A 19,202-nucleotide genomic window follows, 5' to 3' on the forward strand; every position below is an offset into this window, starting at 1 on the left:
ATTATTAGAAAATATCCTTGTGTCTAAAGTTTTCACCCAAGCTTTAAGTCAGATGTTTTTCTTGTGCTTTTGTAAGTTTTCTTTAAATTTTTTTGAGAAAGACCTCATCAGCCTCATTCATCGGTTTCACTGGATGATGCCAGTTTATAAGAGGGGGGGATTGACTCTGTATGCTTATCTTAGGAAAGAATTTGTAATGGTTTTTCTCTGCACTGTAGCCCTCTAAATGGGCAAATCTGTAGCAATGCTGCAGGCACAGTGTGCTTCCACTGATCAAAAAAAAAAAAGCCTGCATTGTAGAGATGTACACATGCTCTTTAGTCATGTCACATCTTTACAGAAGGAAAGAGAAGCAGGCATTTCCTACTTGAGATTTTTCTCACTAAAGGAAACATCTAACCAGGGTTGCATTTTCTGTAACCCAAAAGTGGCTGCTTTTTGATGAGCTGAGCCATGGCTGATGTGAGACCCCATCTTAACACTCCAGGATTTGAGGATTTGTTTTCAATGGAACATTTTGACTTAGCTGGAGACTCGGTTTTCCTCTTTGCCTCTCACATATGGTTGTTGCAGGGCACAGGTATCATGTTATGCTTCTGGGCTGAATCAGAGAATCTAGAGAAATTTACAATCATCACTGAATTTGCCCTGCCTTGTTCAGTTGAGCTGAAAAGTGAGTTTAACACATTTGTGCTGCTTCAGAAATCCTGCTAACCATGGCACCGATCCTAGGTTTGACTTAGGATCTTGCACTGTTGAATTGAGATGCTATTTAGAAAAGGAGCAACCTGTGCTTCCAGCTAACACATCCTGCTAATTGCAGTGTGTGATTAGCCAGCTGGGTGGCTGAATTGTACCTTCTTTGCCAGCCCGCTGCTGTATAACCTTCTGGAGAGACAGTCAGTGCTTTAGTCACTGCTGAGGACAGCTTAGTTTTCTCTTGTGTGTGGAGGATACTCTCTGCTTCACAATTTCACTGAAGAGAGGATCCACTTTATTCCACCTTTTGCTTTCATATTTACAGATCAGCACTGAGCCCTTTAAACCCCTGTTATTCCTCCATGAGTGTATTTCCTGATGATTTGCAATGATCAGATGCTTGGGTAATGCTGTACCCTTATTTTTAAACCCTGACAGAAATTAAAATAAACAAAAGAAAGCTGAGGTTTACCCTCATTTGTCTTGATCTAGAAATGTCAAATAAACATGTTGTCCCTCTGCAGGTCTCAGTCAGTTGTGGATCCTGGGGTGCTGAAACGCATGGATAAGAATGAGGAAGAAAACATGCAGCCCTTGCTTTCACTTGACTAACAGTTTTTGAGCGTTGGACATGAACTGAGGTGGAAGGCACTGCCTCTCAGCAACAAGAAAATCATTGGGAAAGAGTGTAACAGCTGGAATCCTATTTACTCATGTTAATGTAGCATATTGGCAGCAGGTGTTGCTATTCTGCCTGAATTCTGGAAGCCCTTTGGTGAAAGAGAAGTGGAGAAAAAAAAAGAAAATTAAATAAAAAAGAAAAGGAATCAATAATTTATTCTGTAAGTGCCAACTTGTTTGTAAATACAATATAATCCTCCAATTTTACATTTATAAGGTATGGTAAACAAGTGCTATGGAAATGAGTGACTATTAAATATGTCAGTGAAGCACACCATAAAAGAGAAGAAAACATGTGTGCTCTCACATGCCCATGCACACATGCACAGAGAGAAACATACTGAACAAAGAAAAATAACAAAGGCAATTATGAGTTGTCCTTCCCGTGGGAAGCCAACTAGTACACTGACTACTGGATTTTTTTCTGCAATGATCACATAGCGTGCTAAGATAAAGAGGGAATATAAGTACTTGGGAGATGCTGTAATCAGTGCAGTGTTTCCTGACTGTGGGAATTGGTTTCTCAAATAACACTGGGGTCTAGGATTGTTATTTAGCATGAACAATGTGCATTGTGAGAAAGATCACGGGTGAACACGAACCAACTCTTGGATAGCTTTGTCATTTAGCTGTATGGGTCTTTGAAGTTTCTTCCCTAACTTTTCATTTACACAAGTAACCTGGCTTGGTACCATAATCTGGGTGTTGTAATGTGGGACACATTGGAGTTACTTCTCTTGCATTTTGGGTGCACATCAAGAATTTTTCCAGAACTCTGTTCTCCATTGGAGTGAGACATTAGTCCTCTAACTACAGTTGAGTAACCAGTACCTGAAAGTAAATCCTGGCAGCAGTGGTTAGTTGCTGAATTCTGTGCACTGGGAGACTGGATACATATATATATATATATATTTTTACCAATCTCTGACAAGCGTACAAGGTGACATTGTTAGATAAGTATATTTCATTGAAGGTTTATACAAGAAATCATACCTATTCAATGTACTTAGATATATTATAGATTGTATATTGAGACACTGTCATTATTAATATAGTAAAACTTTCCATAGATCAACAGCATCCCACTCCAAGCAAAGATTAATATGAGTAAGTTTTAGTCAAACATCTCAGTCTATAGTTTGGGACACCTTTGTTTTGGTTCTAGTGTAACTGTATATACTGAACATGTGCCATAATAGAGAACTACATTTTACCTCAAAAGGGCAACAGGTTTCACTAGGGATTGGGTAAATCAGCTGAAACGTAGGGGCTGTGTCATCTCTGTGTGCTGACTGATGTGCGTGCAGCCTGTGGTAGGCTGAGGTGAGAAGGTAATTTCTTATTAGGAGTTAAATCAACAGAGTGGGAAGACATACAGGGTGCCCAGCAAGACATCTGAATAATTAAAGGTATTGTAAGAGCATGTTCAGGCAGGGCAGGGATTAGTTATGAAAACACTGACCATAGTGGAGGTGATAGTTCACAGCAACCCTGCCTCCCAAGTGCTAGAGTCTAAAACATTTCTTCCATCACTCCAGTGATAGGTGAAGTTTCCAAGTTACTGGTTGTAGGTCACCTCTTCTCATCTAGGATGATTACAGCTGTAAGATTTGGTAGGCTGAGATGGGTTAAGAGCAGAGAGTGAAAACTTGAAAGTCTGTCGTCTCGAGTTTAGCTGTAACTCCTGTGGTGGCAGCTTCAGCATTTCTCAGGGCTGAGACGACCCTGACTCTTCCAGCATCACCCTTGATTAGCCCAGGCAACTCACAGATAAAGCTTTCCTCCTTCACAGGTCCTTAGCAGCACTGATAAATAGTGTATGCCCTAATATGCCATCAGCTTGCAGGAACTTGTCTGGACAACTCATTGCCTTTCTGCTTTCCTAATTCTGTTTTCATGGTATGTGTTAGGAAATGCAGAGAGGAAAGACATGGAGCCTGAACTTCTTATCAGTCTGTTCTAAAAGTTGTCAGTAGTAGAAACTGTCCTAATACTACTTTTGTGGTTTGAGAGACTTGAAAAAATGATCAGTTCTTATATACTCTTTTATTCAGTTCTATTTTTCACATTCCTTGTAAAATCATGCTGTAAAAGAGAGATGTGTCTCCAGTATTCGCATAAGTGCCATTTTTGAATGTATGTTATATATTTCCACACTTCTGGTTAGTAGAATAGTATATTGCCATGGTTATGATTTAAAAATTCTTATCAGATAAAACTAAAACATCAGTAGAAATTTTCTCCTTATAAGGGCTTCAGGATTTAGTCAGTACTCCACATTTATACAAGCTGTGACACAGTGGTGATCAAAATCTTCATGGATCCTTTTAGATACATGAGCCAGACTGGTGTAAGACAGCAGAATGCTGATTTCAGAGTACACCACCTGTCTAATCACAAAATGCAAATCTGTTCCGCTGTATGAAGCTTGAAATTTGTTTTGAAGCTTATAAATTTTTGTTTGAAACTCCTTTATTAAGTTAAATCCTTAACTGTAATTTATGTAATATTTCCTGATGTCTGATTTCAGTTTAAGGTAATGAGTATGAATACATTTTTTCCAGAAGGAGAAAGTAGGATATATTATAATTTTGTGTAACTGGGACCTCATCGTTCAGTAAGAACAAAACTGCTTTTTCAATAAGATCCTCTCTCTTGAAGAGTTGGGCTACAGGTCATCTTGGCTGCAGCTTTTATTTCACTGAATCAAATTCTGACAGTTGTAATTGCAATTGTGACATTGAAAAAGAATATGGAAATGGGTAAAAGAAATAAATATACTTTACCTGCTCTCACTATTCTTTGAAGGCATTTCTCTTTTACATATCAGGGTACATAAAGGGTTCCACCTTTCTTGTAGAAAATCTTTATAGGTAGTTCAATTTTTATGAGATGAATTTGGACTGAAAACTTTTTCCAATCTTTATTATCATAGGAATTGCTGTCTAATTTTTATAGCAGAATTGAAGTGCTAAAAACAGAATGCACATGCTTGAGAGGAACTCCTCTTAATTTCGTACCTTACTTGTGTATGGGGTAGAATAAAAACTTGTAGTAATTATGCATGCTGATATGCATATAAAAATATCCTGCAATATAAGGAACTTAGTGGAGAAACTGGATATACCTGTCCAACTACATTAAAAAAAGAATTTAAAAAAAAGAGTAAAAATTTATAGTTTTGGGCCTTTGATAAGATCTAAAAATATCCTCTTACATGATGACTTTTCCAAGATGCAAATGTCTAAAAATATCTGGAAAAATTATGGAAACGTCCATGACCAAAACCTACTTGTAATCAGAGATGTCAGTAGACTCTTAGCTTCATAGAGACAGGTAAGCAGACCCACTAAGCTCCAACAAATACACAGACTCCCTCCCAATAGTTATTAGTTGTAAAATAGTTTGAGATGTCTTTACAGAAATGTAAATTTACTGTATAGCATATTTAAGAAGATGTTTTGCACTCTACAAACATGCTATGCCTAGTCACAAACTGAAAACAGAATTAAAGAGGAGTGAAAGGGACCTTGAGAGGTCACTGATATGTGGAGGAGCAGATTCACTTTAATGTTGCTCTCAAATGTCTTAGCTCAGTACCTTGCATGGAATGCTCTTTGTATTGTTTAATGACAGTCACAGCCAAGCCTAAGCACATTACCTGACAAAATTGTAACCTGACAGTATTTTGTTCATGTCTTTTATTATTTTCCTGTTCCATTCCGGAAATTAAAGTTTGTCAAGCATCATAAGAACTATCATTTAGCATTACTTGGAAAACACTTTGCAATGAGTTTTGGTCATATACCTGTTATTCTGTTGTTATGATTATCAATGTATGTGTGTATCAAGTTTTTTGATAAAGTCATGTTTGAAAGAGCATGCAAGAGAGAAAAAAACAAAATCAATCAGGCTTCAGAATTTTATTTAGAATATTAAAATGGGATTTTAGGGGGAGTTTGAATTTTGTAATCTTTAATTGTGTCTGGGGAATGTCCTGCTGAGCTATTAGCAGTGTTGGGTTCCAAGACAAATTTGGAAGATTATTATCAATATGAAAGACAACAGCAAAGGTCTCAAAGGATTACACTGAAGAAAACAATCACATTGCTAGCTGGATCAGGTCTCTCTAAAGAAAGGTATTTTGCAGGTAGCCTGTGAGTGTGTACTTTGGGTAGTGAGAATAGTTCTTTTGTCCACAAACTTCAAAACACTCTATGAAATTGAGAAAATAAAAGTCATCCCATTTCTCAGGTAGTAAAACAGTAGTAGAAAATGAGTTAGAGACATATCCTAATGGAAGACATTTTTTCTGTGTGGAAAAGATGACACTGATCACTCACTCTGATTTTAACAGGAGAGAAGATAGTGTGTCCCTGTTTTGTGTGAGAAGGTCTTATTGTTGATTCACTCATGCCTAGTTTATTTAAACACTTTACCAAGAGACCTTTGCAAACCAGGAGTGATCTGCTTTCCTGTGGAGTTCAATCTGAGTGTACATTTAACCATTTCTGCTGAGGAAATGGCAAAAAGGGTGTATGTCCCCCAAATGAAATGCCTTTCTTCCCTGTCTGATTGTTGGGGAAAAAATGTAGTTTAATCCAAAGATTCCCCCAAAATGAAATCTGCCCAGTAAAGAATTCTGTCAGGAACAAAACAAGATATTTATCTTCCATTAACTATACAAGGAACATCAACATTTTGTTTAGAGGCATGCTCAGGTGACCCCGAATGAAAGTGCAAGCCAGGTAGCTAGAATCCCACGTCCTGTATTGCCCTGTAACTTTGAATGATCCTGTGTCAAAATCTGTATTTAGCAGATCACTTTGGACCTCCCTTTCAGTCTGCATTTCAGCTTTGAGTTGTGTAGGAATTTTTTCCCCATCAGCTTTTGGGATCTTAATTTGTTTCCTTCATAAGTGTCTGTTGGCACAAAACAGCACTGACCCCTGTTGGATTGCATAATTTGCAAAGTGGTTTTTTTTGTTGTTAAAAAATAACAACTTGTGCAGTGCTGGGCAGTGGTGAAGTTGAAACATGGGTGAGAAGTTCCCACTCTTTTGTCACTCCTCCTCCAGTGTTTTGTGTGTGTAAACTGCTTTGATTGATAAAAGACATGTAAACACTTGCATGGTATGAATTTAAAACTAGAGAAAAAAGAAGTTTCTGCAGTGAGTTCAAAATATGAATTGGTCAGCTATTGCTGTGGAATCCAAAGCCAAGGGGGAAGCACTGCACACAGGGCAAATAGGGAGACCTCCAAAGGAAGATGCTGATAATTCCTTATGGTACACATTTTGTTAAAATGTGGCCAAAGTATTTTGTCTGCAAAGACTGGGGTCGGCCAGATCTGTTCTCTCTGAACCAGTGGCTCACAGTAAGTCCTCTCAAATAAAGGTATAACAAAGCTTTCTTTTGCAGAGAATTCACTTCCAGAGAATTGACATATCTGTCAATTTGCAGTAGACAAATGGTGGGAGTTAATTAGGATTTTTATTTGATATGGAAATGCGGCTGTGATTCCTTAAAGAGGCTGTCGCATCATCAGCAACAAACAGCAGTGCCTAAAGGCAGGCATCTCAAATCCGGTCCCTTGGTTAATAAAAATTTAAGAGTAGAAGAAATCAAGGGGAGAGATAATAGAAGATGATAAAACACAAAAATTAAAAAATCAAAACAGAAAGAAGCAAGGTTGCAGTGGAAAGCTGTATGAATGGCAAAAATGATGTGATAGAATTCTCATTAACACTTCCAAGAAATTATCAGCAGTCTGTTATGGGTCCCCCGCTCTACATTATGAGCAGAGTTCCCATTTTTCACATGGCCTGCCATGTATGGCCACGATGGAGTTTCCCAAATCTTTAGAAAATGAGTTACCATGTAAAATGGTAGGTGCTGTAGCTGAGCTTGTGAACATCATTTAAGGGGTCAGAACAAGACAGCAGATGTAAATGGGTCCCGGGAATATGAGAAGTGCTGTGTCATACCTGGGTGAAGAAGTCGTGGAAGGAGATAATGAAAGGAGCCCTATGGCAGTAAGGAAAGGTGGCAGGCCTAGGGAGAAAGCAACATTCGGAATTTGGAGTGAACTGGTTAACCATTTTAATTATGAGGGAGGCTTTCACCTGCTCAGTAATATTAGGGAGGACTTACAAACCCCGTGACACATCTGCCATCAGGAAGGAGAGATACATGTTTCTCAGTTTCCCACACAAACTCAGTTTGGATATATTTAAACCTGATGCATATGCTAAACCTGAAGTGCCTCTGGTGCTGCTGTTTCCACAGTAGCTCGCAGGATGTGGGTATCATGTAGTATGCAGGAGCTGGAAGGGCAAAGCACCCCCAATTTGTCCATAGGAAGGGAAAGGAGGGACATATTCTTCAAAACCATGCTGCTGAGAAATTTTTTTGGGAGAATTCAGCACTTGCTCAAGTTACAGCCTGCCCTGCCCTGACATCAGTATCAGCACCTACTCTGTGGAAAGCTGTGAGTGGAAGTGGTGTGGGAATCTCCCCTGCAAACCTTGGTGTCTTGTGCTAATTATGCAGCCTTCTGGCTGTAGCTGGTGATCTGTGTCCTGTGTCTTTAAACAGTGCTGCTGGTGATGTTCATTGTAGCCATTAGTCACTCAGAGCAGGGATGATTTAAAGGAAACTGACAACTTTAAGCATTACACTTAATGCCTAAGAATATTAAATTGGTGATTGTTTCAAGTAATCCTTAAGATTATGATAACTTAAAGACTTCCAGGGTTTGGTTGCATGTATCCTTGATGGAACTTAGTGTATAATCACTTTCCTTTAAGTGTGGTTGTCCCTGAGGTTCACGAGCATCTTAGATGTAGCCATGGTAAAAGGAATTAAATGGTAGAAAATGTCATTCTAAAGTTATGAATATATTCAGAGGGGCACATTTAGATTACCTGACAATATTAAGAAAAATTGTTTGCAGTTTGATAATGTTCAAGTTGAGAATAATGGCTCTTTTAAATCATTTGCTTCTCTAGCTCTTTCACCCTATGGATTGTGTGAAATATGTTCTGCAAAACATTCCCAGCTTTTCATCCCTTCTCCTACCCTCTTGTGTTCAACAACATCCTGTCTTCTGTGTGTACTTTATTCTATGAATAACTGAAGAAAACTGCAAAAAAACCCAAACACACTGATAATATGCAGTGTAGATATTGAGGACCACTATTTTAAATATTTCCTTTCTATAAATCTCTGGTTAGCAGGGTGAGATGGAAAATGAGACCAAGGCCAACCACATCATAAAGGAATACAAAACAAAAGAGTCTGGCTAGAAGTGTAGATGGAACAACTCTTGTGATTTAAGATGCTACCTTCCCTGACTATTAGCTGTCACTTTTCACATAGGAACTACTGCCCCAACTTTTAATCAACAACATATTATGGAAGTACTTGTGTCCCAGTGAAGGCTGTGTACAAATCATGTAAACTCTGTTGATTCTGCACTCATGCAAATACAAAAGCACTCATATAATCTATTAAATCAGCTCTGTTATGAGAATAATGATTAACAGCTAGTTGTGGTGACATCTAAAATTGCAGATTGGCAGTCTGTGCCTTAAGGCTCCTGTGATCTGTAGTTCTTGCATAGCAGTAACTACTGAATAATGTTCTTTTTGCATGCAGCAATCTACTTTGGAGCCTTATGGAAAATATTATAGCACCATATCAAAATTCAAAATTAAATTGCAGGCGTAATTTACAAACAATGCTTGTATCCTCAGGATAAAATTTGTTTGTTTCTCAGTTTAGTATTGTTAGGACTCAGGGGGTCTGAGATTTGTAAAGCCAGGACAAGTTTATTAATCATAAATAAACTTTCTGTGTGAAGTTTCAATATTCTCTTTTCACAACTTGTTGTCAGTTTGAATTTTATTCTTGGACCTAGTGAAATGGTTAATTTTGGTCTGTTGTGTTCTAACTTAAAGTCTGAAGATAAATCAACTTTGTGAAACATCTCTCTTTATATTGTATATTTAAATATCATCAGTTCTCTGTGATCAATGGGCTGCTTTGGAGAGTGCTACTACTTTGAATCATCATTGGTTATTGAGGAAGAATGACATTCTGTTAAATAAAATATGACCAAATGAAAATTAAAATACATATATATTTTCGTGTTTGTACTTGGGAGTGTTTGTCTGGCTTCCTTGTGGTGAAACATATATGGAAGACATACTTAAACTGGATGAACTGCGTTTTTTTTACCAAGGTATTGAAAGAAAAATACTGAGTGGTATGTCAGCATGAAAGTCTGGTAACACTTAATGTCTCTTTCTCCCCATCAGTAAGTTTTAGAGAGTTAACATATTTCACATTTACAAAACCATTTTGAACTGTCACTTTGAAGTCTCTCTCATCTCACAGGTGAAGATCACATAGAGATGCAACACAAGAAAAGCTCATTTCGCCCTCCAAGATAATTCCTACTCTCCTGCCTCTAAGCTTTGTCTGTAGTGAGTTCCTTTGCTTTGTCTCATGTTCATTGACTTTTCTTTTGATGCCACATCAGGGAGAAGTGGTATTAGCTCTTCACAGAGATGTCCCTTTCTTCAGCAAAATGTTTCTGTTCTCAGGAGAGATTAACCAGGGTAGGATAGAGCAGGCTGTGTGACATTGGAGCACTGCCTGCTAAAGGACCATATTTCATTCTAGATTTTTTTCCCATGAGAGGCAAGGCCCAGGAAATTACAGTAATGTGTTTATGTGCTTCTTTAATGTCATTTTGGTAGTATGCCTTGCTTTAGACACAAGGACACTTATTCACCTCTTCTGTACATTTTCTGTATCTTTTCTTTGGTTTACACAGATTAAAAAAAAATAAAATAGGCTGCAGTAGCTTCCTGTTTCACACATAATTTTAGTGGTGTATGCAGATGCATTCCTTACAGAAACATGTTGAAAAAGCATGGATGATTTTTCATCTCTGCGGGAATATAGTCCCTCAGCTCCCAGGTGCTGCATGGTTGTACAAAATTTATAAGCTGTTGCTGCACAAGGGTGCATTTGATCATGAAATAACTGTACAAGCTACATGCCAATACAGCTCTCTGCTCCCTTGGAAATCCCTCACTGCATTCCTCTGACAGCAGAGTTGAAGCCCCTATAATGGTGTGGTTTGCAATGCCAGAGTTCTGAGTGATAACCACTACCCATTTGTATGCTGCCAGGCTGCTTTTCCCTGCAAACAATGTGATCTCAGTGTGTCACTTTTGGGGGGTGTTTGTGTGTGTGGGTGTGTGTCTGCTGGTCTCACCCCGCCTCCCATGTTGGACCCCCTTCCCCAGTGTTGGTTTTCTGTGGGAAGAAGGCAGAGGCCTCAAAGCTGGCATCTAGTGTTGCCATGTGACAGTGTGTTGTGACATGCTCAGCTTGCCCGGCTCTGATGTGCAGCTGGCTGGAGCACCCTGCAGTTCACCTGCGACTCCAGTACCTTCAGCTGCTACCAGCAGAGACCAGCCTGTGAACTGGGGGATGGGGGAAAGAGTGCCAGACCTGCCTTTGTTCTGAGGGACCTGGGAGGCAATGGAGACCTACGCTGAGGCTACACAGACATTTTAGACATGTAGTACCATAAAAGGAGATAGATGGGCAGAGGAATGCTTTTTGCTCCCTGTGAGCAGGAGTTCATACATGACCTCGAGTCAAAAGGAGAATGTCAGTATAACTCCCGTCAGTGTAGTGGCGTGGCCAGGAGGATGTGCAGGAGTATGGGAGCTTTGTCTGTGGAGTGAATTACCTATCATGCTACCACAGTGCAGCTCTGGTGCAGCCCACAGCAGTGCTGCAGTGAGGAAGGGTAGAGGAGTGGAGAGTGAAACTGGGAGCCGTGCTAATAATTTCAGTAGTACTGGCAGTGTTAACACACATCTGCTTGTTGAGCTCAATATAAACAAAGAAAGTGTTCACAAACCCAAAAATTCTTTGTGTCAGTAGCAAATAAAGTATTTTGTCACATTGCCTGCATGATTCTCAGCCTGCAGTGCTGTTTTCATTCCCATGAGATGAGTTTTCTGGGGAAAAACAGCCCTTGGCCTTCCAGACGTGTCCAGATGGTTGGCTAGTCAAAAGCCTTTCCAGTACCTGAACCCTGACCAACAGCATCCTTTCCCCTCTGGACAGATTACTGGGCTGTCAAGAAATCCTCTTCCCATCATCCATCAGCTTAACTGCTGAAACCCCTGGAGATTAGCAAATGAGAAAGTGCCTATGTAGCAAAAATATGTCACGCTGGTCAAAATGGCGATTTTTTTTTTTTTACACTATCATTCTCTTCTATTCAAATATACAACTTTGCAACTTTCACCATTAAATTTACAGAAAAGATGTTAATGAAAAAATATTATTTCAATATGACTGTTTAAATTTTATCTCCAGCAGTGGTAATGCTGCAGAAAACAGATAATCATATGGTTTGATAGCATTAATTTTCAGTTCAGTCTCTGAAAATAATTTTTTTTTTTTAACAGACATGCAATTTCTTCTTCATGGAGCAATGAAGTAAAAATGAGACTGATTTAAACTGTATCCCAATCCTAGAATCACCAAATAAAGTCTAACTCTGATGAAGAAGCAGTTGGGATGCTGATCTTAGTGAAATTTATTTTTAGACTTTGATGCATAAACCAAAATTTATAAAATTTGAATGTGAAATATGAAGCCTCGAACTAATTTCTAAATAAACACAATAATGGAAAATAACATGTTCAAAGCTTTGCAATTTTTTTCTTTTTCTTTACTGCATATATCCTTTTATAGTTCAGATCAAGAGACCACAAACCAAGAATATACCCTGAAATCTGAAAGTGCTCAGAATAAAGTATGAGGTACAATTGTGCATTATAATATCAACTGTTTTTTTTCTATTAAGGCTCTATGTTATCATTATTAGATCCTTTTAATGCTCATATAGCAAAGACCTCCAGGAGAAACAAATTTTCTTGTTAGGAAACATGGACCTGGCAGTCACATCTTATCTTTTTTTGATTTAATTTCTTGTTCATGTGACTTTCTTCTTTAAGAAAACTGTAGCCTTGGATCTCAGTTCATGTGCTGCATCAAGTTGATGCACTCCTGTGCAAGCAGGCTAAGCCACAATAATAGTCTCCTAAGTTTAGTGTCATTCATTAAAACCCTTTGACATAGAGTGTCTTTTGGAAAAAAAAATAATTACAGACTAAAGTTAATAATGAAACAATGATGCTGCTCTCAGGAGAGTGTTTGAAAAAATGCTTGCAAAATTACCTGTCAGATACACAGTCTCCTAAAGAGATGTGGTAGATGTGGTTTGCATTTAGGGAATGATGGTCTTCAACCTCCAGAATTAAAGACAAGGGAAAAGGAATATGTCTTCTAGTAATACAATTTTCTACATGAGCAGATAGTGATTGTACAAGAGGGAACAGTTTAAAACTAAAAGAGGAGAGATTCAGGTTAGATGTAAGGAAGAAATTCTTTACTCAAGAGGGTGGTGAGGATGCTCCATTCCTGGAAGTGTTCAAGGCCAAGTTGGATGGGGCTCTGAGCAACCTGGTCTGGTGGAAGGTGTCCCTGCCCATGGCAGGAGGGTTGGAGCTTAATGATCTTTGAGGTTCCTTCTGACCCAAACAGTTTTGTGATTCTAAGATTTAGACTACTGGTAATTTCTCACTATGATAAAACTGCCTCATTATAAGAATTTAGTAAAATACAGAGGCAGCTGCCGTGCAGTGTGGATTAATTAAAATTCAGTCATTAACTGAGATTGACCTGAAGCCACAATTCCTGTGAGTAACATCCTCTGCCACTTGATGTTTGGTGTAAGATCTTCCAGAGGCTTTCAGGGAAACTGGGAATGTGACCTGGTATTTTATATATATCACTTTTTCCCTTTATAAGTTCTCTCAAGTTCATTGCCTTTAAATTTCTCTGCTAATGTCCTGAATTATGAAAGGAAGGAGGTGGATCTACTAGAGAAGAATTTCTCTAATCTTCATTTATTGCTATTTTTGTGTGTTCCAATTTTATTGATGATGAGGTGATTTTTGTGTGTGAGGTTTTTTTTTTTTTTTTTTTTTTTTTTTTTTTTTTTTTTTTTTAAGGGAGGAGATGAGTCCTTTCTTCTTTTTCAAGGTAGTTCATCAAATTATGTTTTCACAATCCTGCAGCTACAATAATTTATTTTTGACTCTATTCCCACCAGTTTATTATTCAAATATTTGCTTTTTTAATGATTAAGCACCTTAAAAATGCATAATGATGCCAATTTCCTGCCTAGTTTCCCTTTCCTAGAAGTACCTTAACAGTGCAATATAAAGCCCAAGATGACAGCAATTTACACCTCTGCAGAGAAAATAAACTGCAAATAATGTAGTTTGTCTTGAGTATTTTCTGCTGGAAAAAAATGGATTTTATCTTTATTCTCACACATGGGAAAAAAAGCACTAATAAGATGACCCCTGTTTAATTATTTATTTATTTACATTTTAAAGCTCAGGTAAGAACTTATCCACTACAAAAGGCTATTAGGGAAAGTTGTGTATTGGTTGGGCACAACATAACGAAAAGGCACCTGCCTGCTGCCTTTTACTACTGCTTGTTTGCAGAGTGATATTTGTGGGTTTCCGACTGCAGAAGTAAGTTTGTGTTTGGCTGAAGTCATTAAATAATGAGGGGCCACAGAGACCAGTTACAGCACAGCTCCTTGGTTTGCATTTCAGATATGGAAACCTCTTCTTTACAAGTGGTGCTTTATATGGGTTTTAGTTTCCATGGGATTTTTGTCACAGAGCTTCACTGAACAGAACTGCTGCACCCTAGGGAGAAAAGTATCAGTGCCATCAGAGAACTAATTTTGGGAAGGCAGAGAATAAAACTGTCAGCTTTTTCAAGCTGAGAGAGTTTCCCAATGGACTTTTTATTTTGTGAGGAAAACTACCAGAGGCTAGTAGCAGTACTGGTATTGATTTTATTGTTCAAGTTTGCAGTCATTATTTGCAAGAGCATTTTGATTAAAATGACCTGACTTTGATTTTCCTTCTCAAAATGACTTTGATTTTAAAATTGATCTTCTGTTTGTTTATAACCTATAACTAAAATTATTTTTTTTAAATCAAGCCTGCTATTCTGATTATCAAAGTGATATCATGAGTTTGAATGATTAGCATTACACTTTTTAAAGGAAGTTGTGTTCTCATGTCCTTTTTGATTTTGTGTCTTTTCTGCCAAACTACCAGAATTTCCATGGAAGAGATCTTAAATTGAATGTGCTCTGTTGCTTGACTTCTGTCATAGAAAGTCATAAGTTGCAAATATATATTGGTTCCTTTACCAAATGAACTGAAATAAGATTAAAGAGCCTAAGAGGACACTAAAAGTCACTTACTTCCTGATTTACTGAACTAGGAAATAATAACGTCATTAACGCCCATCTTAAAATGCAAGACTAGTCTTCTGAAAAGTTTAGTTAATGCTTGCACCTGCTCTATAAATTTAAGCAATGCACTGCTTAGCTTTATTGCCTCCATCCTCAGAGAGTGAGGTCCATAATTCCAGGGCACAGATGATTAACGCCACCCTGTTTGCATTCCTGCATCTGTGTGATGAGTCAGGCTGCACAGGAAGGAACTGTTTTAGGCCTATGAATTTTTCCCATCTTTCTCTATTTTCCTGAGTGAGACTGGTCAGAATTTGTCCAAGCAGCTCTTTTCTACTGAAGACTTTGGATAAAGCAAAGTTGAAGCTGTAAAACATTTCAACATGTAGGTGACATCTACATTTTTGAGGTATTTTTAAAAAACAGTTTAAATATGTTTATTTTGATGAACTTATTCCTTTGATGATGTGTTAAAACAAGGGCATAAAATGCTTCTGCTTCAACTTGTATGTTTTATTGTATTAAAAACTTTGGGATTTTTACAATTAGTTATAATATAAGGCAAGTATAATTTCAAAATCCATATACTTTTCTTATGAACTAAATTTCCTTTTTTATCTTTTGTTTGGATCAGCATCTCTTGCTTGCTGTAGTGTCTTTCAGGAAGGTCATGATTTGATCAGTATGTACCTCCAGTCCTTCAGAACCATCTTCATCCATTCAAAGGTTTTCTCTTTTTTTTTCCTTTTTTCTTCATCCATCCACCCGAAAGCTTTGGCCTCATCCTCTGTCACCTGATGACAGCCAAAGACCTCAACCTCAGATCTTCTGAGGTGCACATTAAGTAAATAAGTTTGTGGCTTTGCATCTTTCTCTTCAAAATCCTACAATTCTGACTTGGGCATCAGAATCACTTTCTAATTTTTCACTTTCACATGTGAAAACCAACAAACTTCTCAATTTATGAGAGGAAATAAATCTACCAATCTACCAAACTTCTCAATTTGTGAGAGGAAATAAATCTACCAATCTACCCCTTCATCTACCCCCTATGGAGGAGTAGATATAGAGAGGGAAAAGTGAAGATCTAGAGCGACAGTGATAGCAAGGAACTAAAGCATTAGGATAAATAATGCCATGCTGAAAGTATTATTCCAGCATGTAATGGTTCCCTGTCCTTTCTGATTTCCTCTCAACTAAAAATCAATTTACTTTAGCAGAGAGCACATCATGTTATTGTTTTATTAATTAAAACATTTTATTCTGTTTGCAGCATTGGTGACTACCATCAATAGTCAGTCTGGAAAGTACAGTATTGAGCTTGATTGCACAGAGAGGATATAATAAAGCTAAAAATTTTTAATAGAGTGATAACAAAGATGATGTAATGGTATTTACACATGAAGAGTAAATGTGCTAAGACAGTTCAGCCCTGAAAATAGCCAGTGGGGTTTGAAGTATGATAAAAGCCTAAAAACTCATGAGTGGTTTTTAGTCTTCTGGGGGTTTTTTTGTTTGTTTGTTTTTTGGGGAGTTTTTTGGGGTTTGTTTGTTTGTTTGTTTGTTTGTTTTTTTGTTTTTTTCCTTACATGAGCAAAGAATAACATGAGAGACATGAAATTATCAGGCTGCACGTTCAGGATGCATAAGAAAAAATGCGTCTTCATTCACCCTCTAAAATATTTTCACTATTACCATAGAGCACTGTAGATGCTGAAAATATTTATGACTTCCAAAAATATATTCATAAAAGGATTATTTATTTAGGGTCATTAAACACAAAAGGAGTATGTCCACTGTCTCAGGGAGATCTTGAGACACAGGGCTCCAAGTATTGTTACAGTTCACCAGGGGAGCATCCATTCCTGCTTGCAGTATTCTCACCTTTCCTGGGCATCAGCTGCTGCCCACTGTCAGAGACAGGACTAGGCAGACCTTTAGTCTTCCCCAGTATGGCTTTTCCTACCTTCACTAAAATAGCTTGTATGCTACAGGCTCATTTAGTGTCCAACACTGTGATGGATTTGAGATTTGCTGATTGTAAGAGCTGTCCTCTTTTGGGATTCTTCAAAGGCTGTTGTACTGCAGGGGCTTGCTATCATTAAGACAGATGTGGGAAGTTCACGTTACCTGACGTTAGACATCTATATGTGAAGTAATCACCTGAATCCCTGCTCTGATCAGTGGAGAAGAGAATTCATGGTTATTGTTGTCTCCCCTAGGAGATAAGGTGTGCACTATGAAACACAGAACTCTCTGTAAGGGCAGCCAAGAGATTAACTCTCACTGCCCTTGACTGGCATCCGTGTTGGAGAAAATGTGAGGGGAGAACTGGTAAGAAAGGGAAGTAAGCAGAGAGTTGTATTCTGGTTCTGCTTCCTCCCTCATAGAACACATTGCAAAAAAAAAAATAAAATCAGGAAATGTGGCTTTTGAATTTTTTTTCCAATGAGACAGTGATTTATTTTCTAAAACAAGAGTGCAAGGGCAAGTCAGCTGGAAAATCTCTCTAGCATACAGACTTCAACCAATTTTGGGGTCCACAATGATGTTAAAGACATCTTTTGTTATCCAGAAAGATCATACTCTTCCTTTGTGAGTGTAACACACTTGCAAAAGATAAATTTGACTCGAAAAAATATGTTAATTGCCTGATTGTCACGTATTTTCTCCAAAAACCCAGTTCTACAATTCAGGGGGCTAGCTAGGAATGAGATAAATGCATTTAAATCACTCCTGACTCTGAAAAGCTGTATGATGGAAATGAAACTGCCTAAGAATAATATCAGACAGGCGGTGAACACAGAGCAAAGCATCTGAAGGACAGCACAAGGAAGAGTGGGCTGCTATTGATTAGGCTCAGAGGAGCTCCTGGTGGTTGAATTCATTCACAATAGAATTGTATCAGATGTATGACATATTTTTTTGAGTATTGTTTCTGTATCAACATAAAATAATCTGTCTTTCTGCCATGTAGAAAGAAGTTTGTTACATCAATGTTTTTCCTATCACCAGTGAAAACAAGTTCCCAAATATCTGCGTCTATACTTACAATTATACCTACACCTTTAACTATCTGTATATAATTTTCAAAGCTGAAAATTATTTGCTTGTTGATCTGCATGTTATAGGTTGTTGTTTCTTCACGATGACACTTAAATTGCTCACCACTCCTTCTTCAGATAAATTAAATATACCACAATGGAAGGTACTCCATCTGCCTTGAGACAGAGTTCTTCATACAATTTATGCTCCAAATGCCATGTTTTTCATTGTTAATCTGTAGGGAACTGCTTGCTGTTATGGTGTTTTGATGCAAAATTACAGCTGCTGGACATGAAGGAGAACATGCAATAAGAGCAGCTGACAAGTAACTACCTGAGTCAAAATGGGTGGCATTCATTTGACCAACCTTCATTTACATGTGACCTAACTCTGTGCACCCTCATCAATAAAGAGGAACAGTCAATTCTAAGGCACTACTCATCCTATCTTAAAGCAGAAATCTTAGCTAGGGGAAACTGTTGGAATGACTGGCAGGGGAGGCATAATGGGAACCTGAAACAGCCCATGCACTGCACAGAGGCAGTCTGCAGAAGAAGAGAATTGTTTCTTTATAACAATGAAAGAAGCTGTTTTTACACCTTTTTTTTTGTGTAATTAAGAGGTAGGTCTCTAAAGGAAAATTCTTGCTTAACAAAATGCAGTTAATAAGGCTTGCATCATCAAAGAGGCCCTGCTGCACATATGTCTGACCTCTCCTTCACCTCCCTCAGAAGATGTATCAGCTCATGCTAGAAGTACTGAAATGTGCTCCAGCTACTCTTCTAAGAGACAAGGCAAAATGAATGGACTGTGATATGGCAGAAAACCTTTCTGCATTGATCTTTATTATGGTGAATATTCAAGTCCTCAGAAGTGTGAGTAATATGAGTTCAGGCTTCCTGAACAACTGATCTGCATTGTGATGGATCAATAAAGGACACTGCAGTGTCTCTTAACAAGTTGTGCCTCTTTACATTCAGCACATATTGAACATCAAACTAGCTTATTAGATGGGTGTATACTACCATTTGACATTTTTCTTCTTCCCTTAAAAAATAAAAAAATCCAAAAACCATAGGGTCCTGTGCTGGATCCACAGACTCATTGCATATGAATCTGGAGAATACTTTTTGTGTGGTCAGCTAAATCTCTTCCTTGAAAAAATCAGCCTCTATTCAAGCAGCAACGGAGACCCAAAGACTTCCCTCAGAGACTTCACTCTAATGTCTCACCATCCTTTTGCTGAGGGGTATCATAACCCAGAAATCCACAGCTGTTTTAAGTGGACCAGTTGGTACTTACCACATTTTTAAATTAAAAATTACTCTATTTTTCATAGAGTGAAGGAAATCTTCAGAATTAGCAATGCTTACTCATTTGGGATTGCAGT

At 38.0% G+C, this 19,202-nt stretch overlaps 1 protein-coding gene across 1 annotated transcript in view; it reads left to right on the forward strand.

Moving 5' to 3' along the window:
- The window catches only part of CLVS2 (clavesin 2), a 56,581-nt gene extending 47,062 nt beyond the window's left edge, over positions 1-9,519 (forward strand). Inside the window, exon 5 of the mRNA XM_038132670.1 lies at positions 1,224-9,519. Within this exon, the coding sequence (XP_037988598.1) occupies positions 1,224-1,311 (88 nt within the window). The 3' untranslated portion in view covers positions 1,312-9,519. The remainder of the gene's footprint in view (positions 1-1,223) is intronic.
- The last annotated feature ends 9,683 nt before the right edge of the window (positions 9,520-19,202 follow it).

This window comes from Motacilla alba, chromosome 3 (genome assembly GCF_015832195.1).
Source record: "Motacilla alba alba isolate MOTALB_02 chromosome 3, Motacilla_alba_V1.0_pri, whole genome shotgun sequence".
Lineage (NCBI taxonomy): Eukaryota > Metazoa > Chordata > Aves > Passeriformes > Motacillidae > Motacilla > Motacilla alba.